Here is a 14,360-nt window from a genome sequence, read left to right as displayed (position 1 = left end):
GTGATGAATAAAATAAAATTTAAATATGTTTTGAAACAGCAAGCAACAGAATAGACACTTATTAAGAAAACTGATGGAAAGAAAAGGCTTGAGGTAAACATAGTAAATGAAGTTCAAAGAGACAGAAATATGAAAGCAATCTGGAGATTTATTCTGTTAAAAGTTGGATATCTTAAATTGGTTATCAGTTTATATATTTTCAGGTTTTTTAAATAATAAAAGCCCACAAAGTATAAATTTTCTGTAGAACAAACCATTGGTTTTTGTTTTCATCAATTTCAATGTAATTTCTAATTCATTTTCATTTTCCATTTTTTTTTCTCTTTTTCTTTTTAAAACCCAGAGTGTTTAATTTCCAGGAAGGTAAGGGAGGTTAAGCATCTTTTGTTGTTGTTTGATGATTTCCAACTTAATGAATTATTAGAGAATGTGACTATGAATCTCTTAGATAAATCTCAATCTTTCTTTACGGCTTACTACATGAATTATATTTGCAAATGTATCCTGGACATAGAAAAATATATATATTCTCTGTTGGTAAGATAGAGTGTTTTAATAAACACAGGTAGGATAAAGGAGAAACTGTCCAGCTGTTCACCAAACTATTTCCCTCTCCTCCTTAGGCATACAGCTAGACTACATATTCTAGTCTCCCTTGGAGTTGATTTGAACATGTGATTTAAGTTCTGGTTATAGGCAAAAGTGGTGTACACCACTACTACTCCTGGCCCATAAAAATGTCCTCCACAATCCTCTACTTCTGTTTCCCTTCTGCTATCTGATCTCAACATATGTGGAAACCACCAGTTAAAGACAGCAAAGTCCCCGTCAGCTTGGGGTCCTGAATAACTTTATGGAGCACAGTCTCTTCTCTAATCTCACTACTCAATCATTTAAAAAGTATTATATGTTCAACTCTTAAAACACCCAAGCCCTAAACTTGCACCACAACACACAAGTTGAGACAGCTATATAGACCCCAAGGCAAGCAATACCTACCTCAAATCTGTTTATAGAGGATAAATGACAGAAAAGATCATCACTAAAAGAAGAAACTAAATTATTCAAAGAATTTCTCCCATACCCCAGGAGAGCAAGCCTTCACAATGCCTGCCAAGCTGGATTTCATAATTGGTATGGTTCAGTAACTCTATATTTTCTCTTCTGTTTTCTGAATGAGTTTTCTATTGCATTTATACTGTCTTTGCTCTGATACTATATATGTTATGTGACAGGCTTCTAATTTACACCTAAAGGCCTACTGAAATACTCTCCAAAGACTGTAGAGCCCAGCAGGCACCATCCTCACACTCTCCTTCTGCTTTGTCTCAGGTCATGGGTACTGCCTGAAAACACTCCCGATGCACACATCTAGAATCCCAGTCTTTGCAGCTACCACCCATGGGATGTCCCTTGATCATCAGCTCTGATAGCCAACAGGGCTTTTTGTATGCAGGTCCCACAGGACTGCAACAAACAGAAAAAGAGTTCTTAACCAGCTACCCACCCAGGGAGCAGCAATGAGGCAGCTGACTGAAACACCCATTTTTTTTCTGTGAAAGAAACGTATATTAGCTTATCTTCATACCTCTGGCCAGAAGGGAAAGCTTCTAATTAAACACACATCTAGGGGCCACCTGAAATCCTCTCCAGATTCTGTGGAGGCCAGCAGGTACCACCTTCATACTCCCTCTGCCTTACCCCAAACTGCTGGTGTCTCCAAGAAAGGAGCTTACACAAATACACAGCATCTCAGCTTTTGTAGTTGCTGCCCAGGGGACACCTTCTTTGGTAACCTGGTTCTGATGGCCAGCAAGGGCTTAGGTTCACAGATTCAACGGGATGACAGCAAACAAAGGAACACCTAACTGGCTATCACACCAGGGCTTAGTGCAGAGGGAACAGACAGATGCCCATCTCAAAGTCTGGCAATGAAAGAGGTACATTTGCATACTTTAAAAGCTCCCACCTGAGGATGCAGCTTCCAATCAAACTGAATCTGAGTACTAACTCAGATCCTTCCCATTGGGACACTGGCAGGTTTTGGCATACCCTCAACTACTTGGAACTACTAAAAATAAAGTAGGTTACTTGGAAAATCACAAAGGTTTGAGAGACAGCCAAGAGATAGGGCAGGGTTGAAACATAGGTTTTATTTCCTACTTAAGGACCCTCCTTCAGGACTAAGAGAAGTGTCTATTTTATCTAACAGTACAGACCAACATAGAATCAAAGCAAATGAAGACACAGAACAATATGCTACAAAAAAAAAAAGAACAAGATAAAGCTTTTTCTCAGAAAAAGACCTTGGTGAAATGAAGATAAGTGATTTTCCCGATAAGAGTTCAAAATAACAGTCATAAAAATGCTCTCACTAAGGTCAGGAGAACAATGCAAGAACAAAGTGAGAATTTCAACAAAGAAACAGAAAATATAAGAAAGTACCAAACAGAAATCACAGAGCTGAAGAATACAGTAACTGAACTGGAAAATATAATAAAAGGATTAACAGAAAACTTGACGAAGTCAAAGAAAGGGTCAGGAACTCAAAAAAAGGGCAGTGGAATTTGTCAAATCAGAGGAGCAACAACAAAAAGGAATTAAAAAAAAAGTGAAAATAGCATTAAGGGTCTTATGGGACAATATCAAACCAGTATGCATATTATAGAGGCCCCAAAAGGAAAAGGAGACGGGGACAGAGAACTTACTTGAAATTATGGCCAAAAACTTCCCTAACATGGGGAAGGAAGCAGAGTTCCAAATAAGCTGAACCCAAAGAAACTACACCAAGACACATAATTAAATTATGTTTTTGTAATTAAATTACAAGAGGAGAATTTTAAAAGCAGCAAAAGAAAAATAACTTGTTATATACAGGTAATCCCCACAAAACTACCATCAGATTTTTCAATAGAAACTTTGCAGGCCAGAAGAAAGTGGCATGATATATTCAAAGTGCTGAAAGGAAAAACTACCAATCATGAATATTCTACCCAGCAAAGCTGTCCTTCAGAATACAAGAGATAAAGAGTTTTCCAAAGAAGCAAAAAGCTAAAGGAATTAATGACTAGACTTAGCTTTACAAGAAATTTTAAAGGGATCTCTTGAAGCTGAAATAAAAGGTTATCAATTAGTAACAGGAAAACATATGAAAGTATAAACTTACTGGTAAAGGTAAATATATACTAAGATTCAAGATAATGTTGTAAAGGGGGTGGTTTAATCACTTACAAAGCTAGTATGAAAGTTAAAGACAAAATTAGTAAAACCAACTACAATAATTTCTTAATAAATACATAAAACCAAAAGAAGTTGTGACATCAAAAACATACAATGTTCGGGGGGGATAGTAAAACTGTAGGGCTTTAGAATACATTTGAACTTAAGTTTTTATCAAGTTAAAATGGACTGTTATCAATAGAAGTTGTTTTATATAAGCTTCATGGTAACCACAAAGCAAAAACCTATAGTAAATAAACAAGATTTAAAAAAAAGGAATCTAACACTACAGAAAATCATCAAATAACAAAGGAACAGAGCAAGAGAAGAAACAACAAAGGAATTACACAACAGCCAAAACATGATGAGCAAAATGGCAATTAGCCCATGTCTATCAATAACTCCTTTAAACATAAATGGACTAAATAAATTTCTCCAATCAAAAGATACAGAGTGGCCAAATGGATTTTTTTTTTAAAAAGATCCATTTATATGCTGCATTCCAAAGACTCATTTCACACATAAGGACACATATAGACTAAAAGTGAAAGGATGGAAAAAGATATTTCATGAAAATGGATACCAAAGGACAACTGCAGTAGGTAAACATAGACAAAACAGACTTTAAAACAAGACTGTAATTAAGAGACAAAGAGAGTCATTATCTAACGAAACGGGTGAATCCAAGAAGAGGATGCAACATTTGAAAATATATAAGCACCCAACATGGGAGTATCTAAATATATAAAGCAAGTATGAACAGACCTAAAGAGAGAAATAGAAACATAATAATAGCTGGGAACCTGAATACCCCCACTTTCATCAATGGATAAATCCTCCAGACAGAAAATCAATTAAGGAAACACTGGCCTTCAATGACACTTTAAACCAGATGTACTAAACAGATATATACAGAGAATTTCATCCAAAAGCAATAGCATACACATTCTTCTCAAGCACATATTGAATATCTTCCATGATAGATTCTATATTAGGCCAAAAAACAAGTCTTAATGAATTTAAGAAGACTGAAATCACACTAGCCATGTTGTCAAACCATGACAGTATGAAAATAAAAATTACAAGAAGGAAACTGGAAAATTGATAAATATATGGAAATTAAACAGCATGCTCCTAAACAACCAGTGGCTGAAAAAAAAATCATAAAATATTTTTAAGTATCTTGACACAAATAAAAATGGAAATACAAAAATACAAAAACTCTGGCATGCAGCAAAAACAGTTCTAAATGAGAAGTTTGTGGTGATAAGCACCTATATTAAGAAACAAGAAAGATCTCAAACAACCTAGCTTTATACCTCAAGAAACTAATAAACTGAACCTAGTTAGTAGAAGTAAATAACAAAGATCAGAGTGGAAATAAATGAAACAGAAACTAAGTAGACAATAAAAGATTAATGAAACTAAGAGCTTGTTGTTTGAAAAGATAAAAACGACACACTTTAAGCTATACTCAAAAGGGAAAAAAGAGGACTCAAAATCAGAAATGAAAGAGATGTTATAACTGATAACAGAAAAACCGATAAGAGACTACTGAGAACAATGATAAACCAACAAACTGAATGACCTAGAAGAAATTAGTAAAATTCCTAGAACATACAACCTGCCAAGACTGATTCATTAAGAAATTGAAAATATGAATATACCAGTTACTAGTAAAGAGATTGAATCAATAATCAAAAACTTCCCAACGAGCAAAAGTCTAGAACCAATGGCTTCACTTATGAGTTCTATCAAACTACCAAACATTTAAAAAAGAATTGCTATCCTTCTCAAACCTTCCCAAAAAGTAGAGGAGAAAGGAACACTTCAAACTCATTTTATGAAGCCAGCATTACCCTGATATGAAAACCAGAAAAGGACACCACAAGAAAAGAAATTATAGGACAATATCCTTAATGAACATAGATTCAAAAATCCTTGAAAGTATTAGCAAACTGTATTTAACAATACATTAAAAGGATTACACACCACAATCAACTGGATTTATTCTGTGATTGTAAAGATGGTTCAACACTAATGGATAAACATCATACAATCATCTCAAAAATGCAGAAAAGGCATTTGACAAAATTCAACATTCATTCATGATTAAAACTTGCAACAAAAGAGATAGAGAGAACATACCTCAACAGAATAAGAACCATATATGTTCAGCGTATAGCTAACATCATACTCCATAGTAAAATGTTGAAAGCTTTTCTTCTAAGATCAGGAACAACACAAGGATGTCTACTCTCACCACTTTTATTCAACATAATACTGGAAGTCCTACTTGGAGTAATCAGGCAAGAAAAAAAAAAAAGGCATCCAAAACAGAAAGGAACAATTAAAATTACCTACATTTCCAGATAATATGACACTACATATAGAACACCCTAAACATTCCACCAAAAAACTGCTACAAATAATAAATTCAGTAAAATTGCAGGTTACATAATCAATATACAAAATCAGTTGCATTTCTATACACTAATAATGAAGTATCAGAGAAATTAAGGAAATAATCCTATTTACAATTGCATCAAAAAGGGATAAAATACCTAGGAATAAATGCAACCAAAGAGGTAAAAGATCTGTATTCAGAAAACTATAAGACAATGATGAAAGAAATTGCAAACACAAATAAATGGAAAGATAACCTGTGCTCATGAATTGGAAGAATTTATCTTGTTAAAATGTCCATACTATCCAAAGCATATTCAATACAATCCCTATGAAAATTCCAATGATATTTTTCACAGTAGTAGAAAAAATAATCCTAAAATTTATATGGAACCATACAAGACCCTGAATAGCCAAGGCAATCTTGAGAAAGAAAAAGCGGGAAGGATCACACTTCCTAATTTCAAACATTAGAAAGCTACAGTAATCTGCGGTGCCTGGGTGGCTCAGTCAGTTAAGCATCTGCCTTCGGCTTAGGTCATGATCTCAGGGTCCTGGGATCAAGCCCTGCATTGGGCTCCCTGCTCAGCAGGGAGCCTGCTTCTCCCTCTGCCTCTCCCCTCTGCTCGTGCTCTCTCTCTCTCTCTCTCTCTCTCTCAAATAAATAAATCTTAAAAAAAAGAGAGAGAGAAAGAAAGCTACAGTAATCAAAACAGTATGGTACTGGCATAAAAACAGGCACAGAGCAATGTAACATAATAGAAAGCTAGAAGAAAATCATACATAATGGCCAATTAATTCACAAAGGAGCCAAAGATGTACAATAGGGGAAGGAAAGTCTCTTCAATAAATGGTGCTAGGAAAACTGGATAGCTACATGCAAAAGAATGAAAGTGGACCCCTATCGTATACCATACACAAATATTAACTTAAAATGGAATAAAAGCCTTGAACGTAAGACCTGAAACCATAAAGCTGCTAGAAGAAAACATAGGGGGTGGTAAAGCTCTCTGACACTGATCTGGACAAAGATTTTTTGGATTTACACCAAAAACAAATGCAATTGAAGTAAAACTAAACAAGTGAGACTACATCAAACTAAAAAAAACCTCTGCACAGCAAAGGAAACAATCAACAAAATGAAAAGGCAGCCTACAGAATGGGAGTACATATTTGTAAACCATTTATCTGATAAGGGGTTAATATCTAAAATATGTAAAGAACTCATACAACTCAAAGCAAAATACCAACAATCTAATTAAACAATGGGCAGGGGAACTGAACAGAATTTTAGCCAAAGAAGACATACAGATAGCCAACAGGTACACAAAAAGGTGCTTAATACCGTGAATCATCAAGAAAATGCAAATCAAAACCCCAAAGAGATAGCACCACACACTTGTTAAAATGGCTAATACCACAGAAATAAGAAATAACAAGTATTAGCAAGGACATGGAAAAAAAGGAACCCTGTGTACTGCTGGCGGGAATGTAAAATGGTCAGCCATCTAGACCCATTCTGGTGATTATTTCACAGTTTATACATATATCAAATCATTATGTTGTACACCTGGAAGTAATAAATTGTTATATGTAATTAAATCTTAATAAAAATAATTATACTCCTCCAAGACCTTGTTCTTTCATATTCCCTTCCACATCCAACAAAAGGATCTTGGACACTTTCCATTCCCTACTATCTGCCATCCAAGATGGATTTTTGTTTGTTTTTTCTGTGCTTCTGTTTCTTCATTAATTCTGCCTCAGGAGAACTATCTGTTCTGATTTTACCCAGCCAGTGGGCAGGCACAACACTGCCTTTCTTCTGTTCTTACCTCTTCTTCCTTTGCTGTTTTGACTCCTGCCTTGGTCGCTCTTGCAGAATTTAAGATTTTAGCCGCTGTACCTTTGGAATAGGTATATATTCCTATACATCTGTCTATACATCACAAATTAAAAATTCCATGCCTGGTCTACCGAAAGAACTCCTCATAGCACTGGATTCCCTTTGGGCTCCACCAATGGCCTTATTTTCTTTTTTGACTTGCTCTAGCCACATTTAAGCCGCCATAAATGTAGTTAAATAGAGTTGTTTTTTTTTCAAGTATTCTAACCTGCTGACAATTCCTTCTTTGAGAGAATATAGCTATATTATTCTTTTTTGGGAAAACAGAAGTTCTAGGAGTAACAGGACAGCATCTGATATTACTGACCATATTCCCCTCCTTGAAAATCTATTTTTCGGGGCGCCTGGGTGGTGCAGTCGTTAAGCATCTGCCTTCGGCTCAGGGCGTGACCCCAGCATTCTGGGATTGAGCCCCACATGAGGCTCCTCCGCTATGAGCCTGCTTCTTCCTCTCCCACTCCCCCTGCTTGTGTTCCCTCTCTTGCTGGCTGTCTCTATCTCTGTCAAATAAATAAATAAAATCTTTAAAAAAAAATCTGTTTTTCTTTTCTACCATTCTTCTGGTAGAATTCCTCAAACCTGTCTAACAATTCATTCTGTCTCTTTTTCTGGCGTCTCTTCTACTGTGTGTCCTCCAACTTTAAATGTTGTGGCTTCACAGGACTCTTTACTCTTGTTCTATACATTTTCTCCTGGAAAGCACATATGTACACACAAATGTATTTAATTACTACCTACTCACTGAACACTAACTAAATGCCTCTTCTGACCTCAAGCTCTGTATATATAAATGGCTATGACACATTTTCATGTATATAACAGATTTTTCAAAAGACCTCAATCAACCTCAACAGGTCAAAATTTAACTGATACTCTGTTAGAAATCTCTCCCTCTGGGGGCGCCTGGGTGGCACAGCGGTTAAGCGTCTGCCTTCGGCTCAGGGCGTGATCCGGGCGTTCTGGGATCGAGTCCCACCCACATCAGGCTCTTCCGCTATGAGCCTGCTTCTTCCTCTCCCACTCCCCCTGCTGTGTTCCCTCTCTCGCTGGCTGTCTCTATCTCTGTCGAATGAATAAATAAATAAAATCTTAAAAAAAAAAAAAAAAAAGAAATCTCTCCCTCTGAATTAGAGTAATGCTAGGTATTAAAAATAAATCACAAAATGTATAATGCTTAAACACATTTCTTTCTCATGTAATAATCTTTTTTTTAAAGCTTTTATTTATTTATTTGACAAAGAGAGACAGCCAGCGAGAGAGGGAACACAAGCAGGGTGAGTGGGAGAGGAAGAAGCAGGCTCAATCCCAGAACGCCAGGATCACGCCCTGAGCTGAAGGCAGAAGCTTAACGACTAAGCCACCCAGGCGCCCCTCATGTAATAATCTAAAACGAGTTTTTCTACTCAGTAGGTAATTTTCTTCCATCTAGTGATTTAGAGACTCAGTCCCTCCCATCTTGTGGCTGCAAACATTCCTTAGGGCTTCACTACCATCTAGCCCTCACAATAAGGATAACACAGAGAAGGAAATCCCCACTTTTTGTAGTGCATGAAAATATTGCACATCACTTCTGATAACATTCTATTATTGAGACCTAGCCACGTGGCCAAATTTAGATGGATGGAAGATTAGGAAAAGGGCTCGCTGGCTGGGTAGCCCTTTACAGTAACAGGTCTATTCTGTAAAAGAGGTTACATAAAATTTGGTGGGAAGTTAACCTTTTCTGCAGCCATTTCTCATGTTTTCAATCTTGGTGAATGGCATCATTCCATCAACTACCCATTTAACTCAAATCATAAATACAGGTCTTTAATTTTTTCCTTCTCACTTAACTAATCATCAATTTCTATCAAATCTAGATCTAAATCTTTGTTATAGCTCTTCCCTGTTTCCATCCTCACTGCCGCTCCTCAACTTTTTAATACCCTGATGTTATCAATTCCTCTGCTGTTTATATGTCATACAAGCTCTTTTATGACCTGGTCCTTTATAACATCCAGAATTATTTCTTGCCATCCCTCCAGCCCTTATAATTTATGCTAAAGTAGTGTAGCAATAACAGTAAGTAGAATGAAACACATTTACTTAGAGTTTCTAAAACAAGCTATATTCCTTCACCTCTTAATTTCTATCTCTATTGCTCCCTCTTCATAGGATGAAGGCAGTTTGTCCACTTGGTAAACTTACTGACACCCAGATCAAAAGTTTTCTCCTCTATCACATCTTCCTCTGACTACCCAAGAAACTTAGAACTGTCTTTTTATTATTTAATATTGAAGTATAACTGACATGAAAGGTGGTATTAGCTTCAGGTGAACAACATACTGACTTGAGAATTCTGTACATTACTCAATGCTTACTGTAACTATAGTTACCATCTGTCATCATACATTATTACAATATTATTGACTGTATTTCCTATGCTGTACTTTCCATTTCTGTGACTTATTTTATATCTTATTTATTTTATAATCCTCTTCACCTATTTTCCCCATCCCCCGCCAACCTCCCCTCTGGCAACCACTAGTTTGTTCTCTGTATTTAAAAGTCTTTTTTTTCTTTATTCATTCATCTCACTTAGCATAATACACTCTAGGTCCACCCATGTTGTCACAAAAGGCAAGATCTCATTCTTTTTTATGGCTGAGTAACATTCTGCTGTGTGTGTGTGTGTGTGTTACACACACACACACACACACACATATATATACATACCACAACTTCTTATTCATTCATCTATTGATGGACACTTGGGTTGCTTCTGTATCTTGGCCACTGTATATAATGCTGCAGTAAACATTGGGGTGCATATATCTTTCCAAATTAGTATTTCTGTTTTTAAGACTTTTTCGTTTTTAGATTTTATTTATTTATTTGATAAAGTGAGCAAGAGAGTGAGCACAAGCAGGGGGCAGAGGGAGAAGAAGGCTCCCCACTGAGCAAGGAGCCCAATGTGGGACTTGATCCCAGGACCCCGGGATCATGACCTCAGCCAAAGGCAGCCGCTTAACTGACTAAGCCACCCAGGCGCCCCATATTTGTTTTCTTTGGGCAAATAGCCAGTAATGGAATTACTGGATTGTAAAGTATTTCTATTTTTGCTTTTTGAAGGAACTTCAAAACTCTTTCCATTGTGGTTGCACCAATTTACATTCCTACCAACATGTTGGTGCCTGAAGCATACCAAAAAGTAGTCATTTAGAGGTCCCTGTCTTAAATTATAAACAGCAGCCTTTTCAAATTCGGTTGTATTTTGCTCAGAGTACATGACAGAATGTATAAGTAAACCAAACAGACAGGTAAATGATTGGGTATTTGGATGAATTTGTTATGTATTTTATGAAACTGAATTCTCTACAAAGCAGTAAAAAGTCGATCTTAGGTACCAGAAGAACCCAAGTATTGAGTAAATCAAAGAATGTAAGTTTGTAATTCAAGTTAATCTTTCAACAGCTAAAAACTGAAGAGCAGGAACTCTCATAGGTAACTTTTAAATTTCTTGCAGTTTAGGCTTTAGGGCAGAATACCAGAAGTTTTGCACATATTGCTCATGAAAAAATATTTTTAAGGAGTATATTTTCAATATAAAAAATTAAAATTAATTCTCCACATCCTCGCCAACACTTGTTACTTTTTGTCTTTTGAATACTGGCCATTCTGATTGGTATGAAGTAATATCTCATTGTGGTTGTGATTTGCATTTCCCTGATGACTACTGATGCTGAGTATTTTTTTCATGTGTTTGTTGGCCTCTGTCTTCTTTGGAAAAAGGTTCATTCGGGTCCTCTGCTCATTTTTTAATCAGATCATTTGCTTTCTTGGTGCTGAGTTATATTAGTTCTTTATATATTTTGGACATTAACTCCTTATTAGATATATATAATTTGTAAATATTTTCTCCCACTAAGTAGGTTGCCTTTTTATTTTGTTGGTGGTTTCCTTTGCTATGCAAAAGCCTTTTATTTGGGCGTAATTTAGTTTATTACTGCTTTTGTTTCCCTTGTCTGAGGAAACATAGCCATAAATATGTTGCTAAGGCTGAGAAGAACAAAACTGAAGGTATCACTACCCCAGATTTCAAGATATACTACAAAGCTATAGTAATCAAAACAGTATGGTACTGGCACAAAAACAGACACATAGATCAATGGAACAGGATAGAGAGCCCAGAAATAAACCCACATCTATATGGTCAATTAATCTACAACAAAGAAGCTAAGAATATAGAATGGGGAAGAGTCTTTCCAATAAATTATATTTGGAAAACTAGACAGCTACATGCCAAAGAATAAAACCAGACCATTTTTCCTACACCATATATAAAAATGAACTCAAAATGGATTAAAGACCCAAAACTGAGAACTGAAACCATACAACTCCTAAAAGAAAACTTAGAAGTATCTTTTACTAAATTCCAACTGCCTTCTGTAAAAACCCCAGCTGGGGCAATTGTATCTAAATGCACTAGGTTTTTTGTTTGTTTCAGTCTAGCTACTAGACTATATAGCTTCCTAAAGGTAAGTTCCATGTCCTTTCTTCTCTGTACCTTTCATCGTCTCGTGCGTGATAGAATGTAAGCATCAGAAGAACAAAAACTTTGTTTTTTCACCAGTGTAGCCACAGTGTCTAGCATATAAAAGACACTCAATAAATTCTATTAAATGAATTCATAATATGCATTCGATGAGTATTTATTGAAGATAAAAAGAGAAAACAGTATAGTAGAAAATATAGTGTCAAATAAGAGTCTGAAGGGGTGCCTGGGTGGCTCAGTCGGTTGAGCGTCGGACTCTTGATTTCAGCTCAGGGTCTTAGGATCAAGCCCTGCACCTGGCTTCCTGCTCAGTGAGGAGTCTGCTTGTCCCTCTACCTCTGCCCCTCCTGCCTGCTCGCTCTCTCTCTCTCTAAAATAAATTTAAAAATAATCAAATTTAAAAAAAATAGTAAGAGTCTGAATCCTGGTTTGAGTGTATTACACTTGAACAAGTTATTTAACCTCTCTGGAGTCTCTTTTGCACTGAAGACCTTACAGAATCAGGCTCTTACACAGTAGAAATGAAGTACATAAAGCTTCTAACACAAAGCCTGGACTGTTGTAACAATCACACACCCTTATTATGAGCAGCAGTTACAACTTACAATAACCAGTGTTTACAGTTCTTTCAGTATTCTTAAACATATAACTATGTTGACCATAGCACACTGAAACCTAAGTGTTTGCATTTTGGAAAAAAATTTATAGGACTTATAAAAACAATTTTTAAAACATCTAATTGGTTTGTCTTAAAGCATTCTGAAAGGTGTTAATTTTATTTCTAAATCCAAGCTATAATTTCCCCAGAATAAAAAAATATAACAAAGAAAGTACTCATCTCAGAAGAAATTTTTTTTTTAATAAAAGCTAAATTTAAGTCAAAGTAAACTGCCAATACTAAAATATGGCATAATAACAACTGACTTAATTGGAAAGACAATGGAAGATGTACTTTACCTCACCAAGTCCAAAGTCCCATGGTTGCTTCAAATGCAATTCTTCCAAAGAGATATTACCCCTAAGGATCATAAATAAGATGCTTTTAAAGTGTGCTTTATTTCCTGCTGAAAATTATTATTCTAAATTTTGGTTTCCAAAGTTGGCTTCAGATCAGAATTATAAGGGAAGTTTTTTGAAAAACAAATATTCATAAGGTCCAACCTAAAGAGAGTATTTATTATGTGTGGATCAAACTTGGTATTTTTAATTTTAAAAAGTCATCCCCTCAAGTGATGTGGACATGCAGCCAGGCTTGGGAACCATGTTCTAAATCACTTTCATAAAGTACATTTTAAAATTCAAGACCTACCATGCTGTTTTTCAGTCACAAGTTTCTGAATATTTGGGGATCTGACAAAAAAGCAGCTAATTTATTGATTTTATTAAATAAGTTGTGAACCTATATCTTAATTAATTTGTTGTGCCAATCCCATTAAAATAACATCTATACACTCTTTTTATAAATAGATAATTTAAATATTTCCATAAGAAAGTACATTCGAAATAAAAATATATTCTAGTTCATGATTTTCAGTTACCAAGATCTGACTAAATCACAATTATTACCAAGAAAGTTTGGGCTATTCCAAAACCAGAAATTTTGTTTAATTACCTATAGTAACAGTCCCATAAAATGTTAATGTGCTTATGCCATTACAGTTGAATTCTATCAAACTCTTGTTCTGATTCTGTACTAACCAAGCAACCTTCCCATGGAGAGCTGAGTCAAAAGTTAGAAAATACGCTTACCATGCAAGTAAGCATTCCTATACATGTGACTCTTCTATTTCTTACTGTAAATTAATAAACTGACATTCCGGTAAGTATGTAAGTTTCTTGAACACATAAGTTAGTTTTCTCAAACCTAATTAATACTCAGCTTTCAGATATTTTTGCAATAGCAAATATGAGCACCATACTCTCAAATGAGGTGATATTACCAAGATTCTGACAGCTGAGAAGCCTTCCTTGAGGGTGGTCTACCCACCCCTAGAGAGCAATATGCCTATTCACTTTTCATCAGTTCAAACTTTCAACATGCATTATACTAGATCCTGATTTGTATTCCCCAGATTTACCTAAAAACTTACATATGATTCACTGGATATTTCTGGCTTCCATTATGTGGTGTCTTCTCTTGGTAATCACTTCCAAATTTTCCTTTAAAAATAAAAGCATTCACTGAGCTCAAAACCTTAACAGAGACTATTTGTTTTTTAATTTGAAGCTTACAACCCACATAGAAGAAAATTACTGATCCAAAAATTCATATAATAGAATGTCATTCTATTTTTA

The 14,360-nt window shown here is 35.5% G+C and overlaps 1 protein-coding gene across 1 annotated transcript in view; it reads right to left on the bottom strand.

Moving 5' to 3' along the window:
- C16H12orf40 (chromosome 16 C12orf40 homolog) overlaps nt 1-14,360 on the bottom strand; it is a 60,793-nt gene that overhangs the window by 8,854 nt on the left and 37,579 nt on the right. The window contains 2 exon segments of the mRNA XM_034646025.1: nt 13,023-13,083; nt 14,156-14,225. Of these exon segments, the coding sequence (XP_034501916.1) occupies nt 13,023-13,083; nt 14,156-14,225 (131 nt within the window).

This window comes from Ailuropoda melanoleuca, chromosome 16, assembly GCF_002007445.2.
Source record: "Ailuropoda melanoleuca isolate Jingjing chromosome 16, ASM200744v2, whole genome shotgun sequence".
NCBI lineage: Eukaryota > Metazoa > Chordata > Mammalia > Carnivora > Ursidae > Ailuropoda > Ailuropoda melanoleuca.
This window is presented reverse-complemented; position numbering and strand designations above follow the sequence as displayed.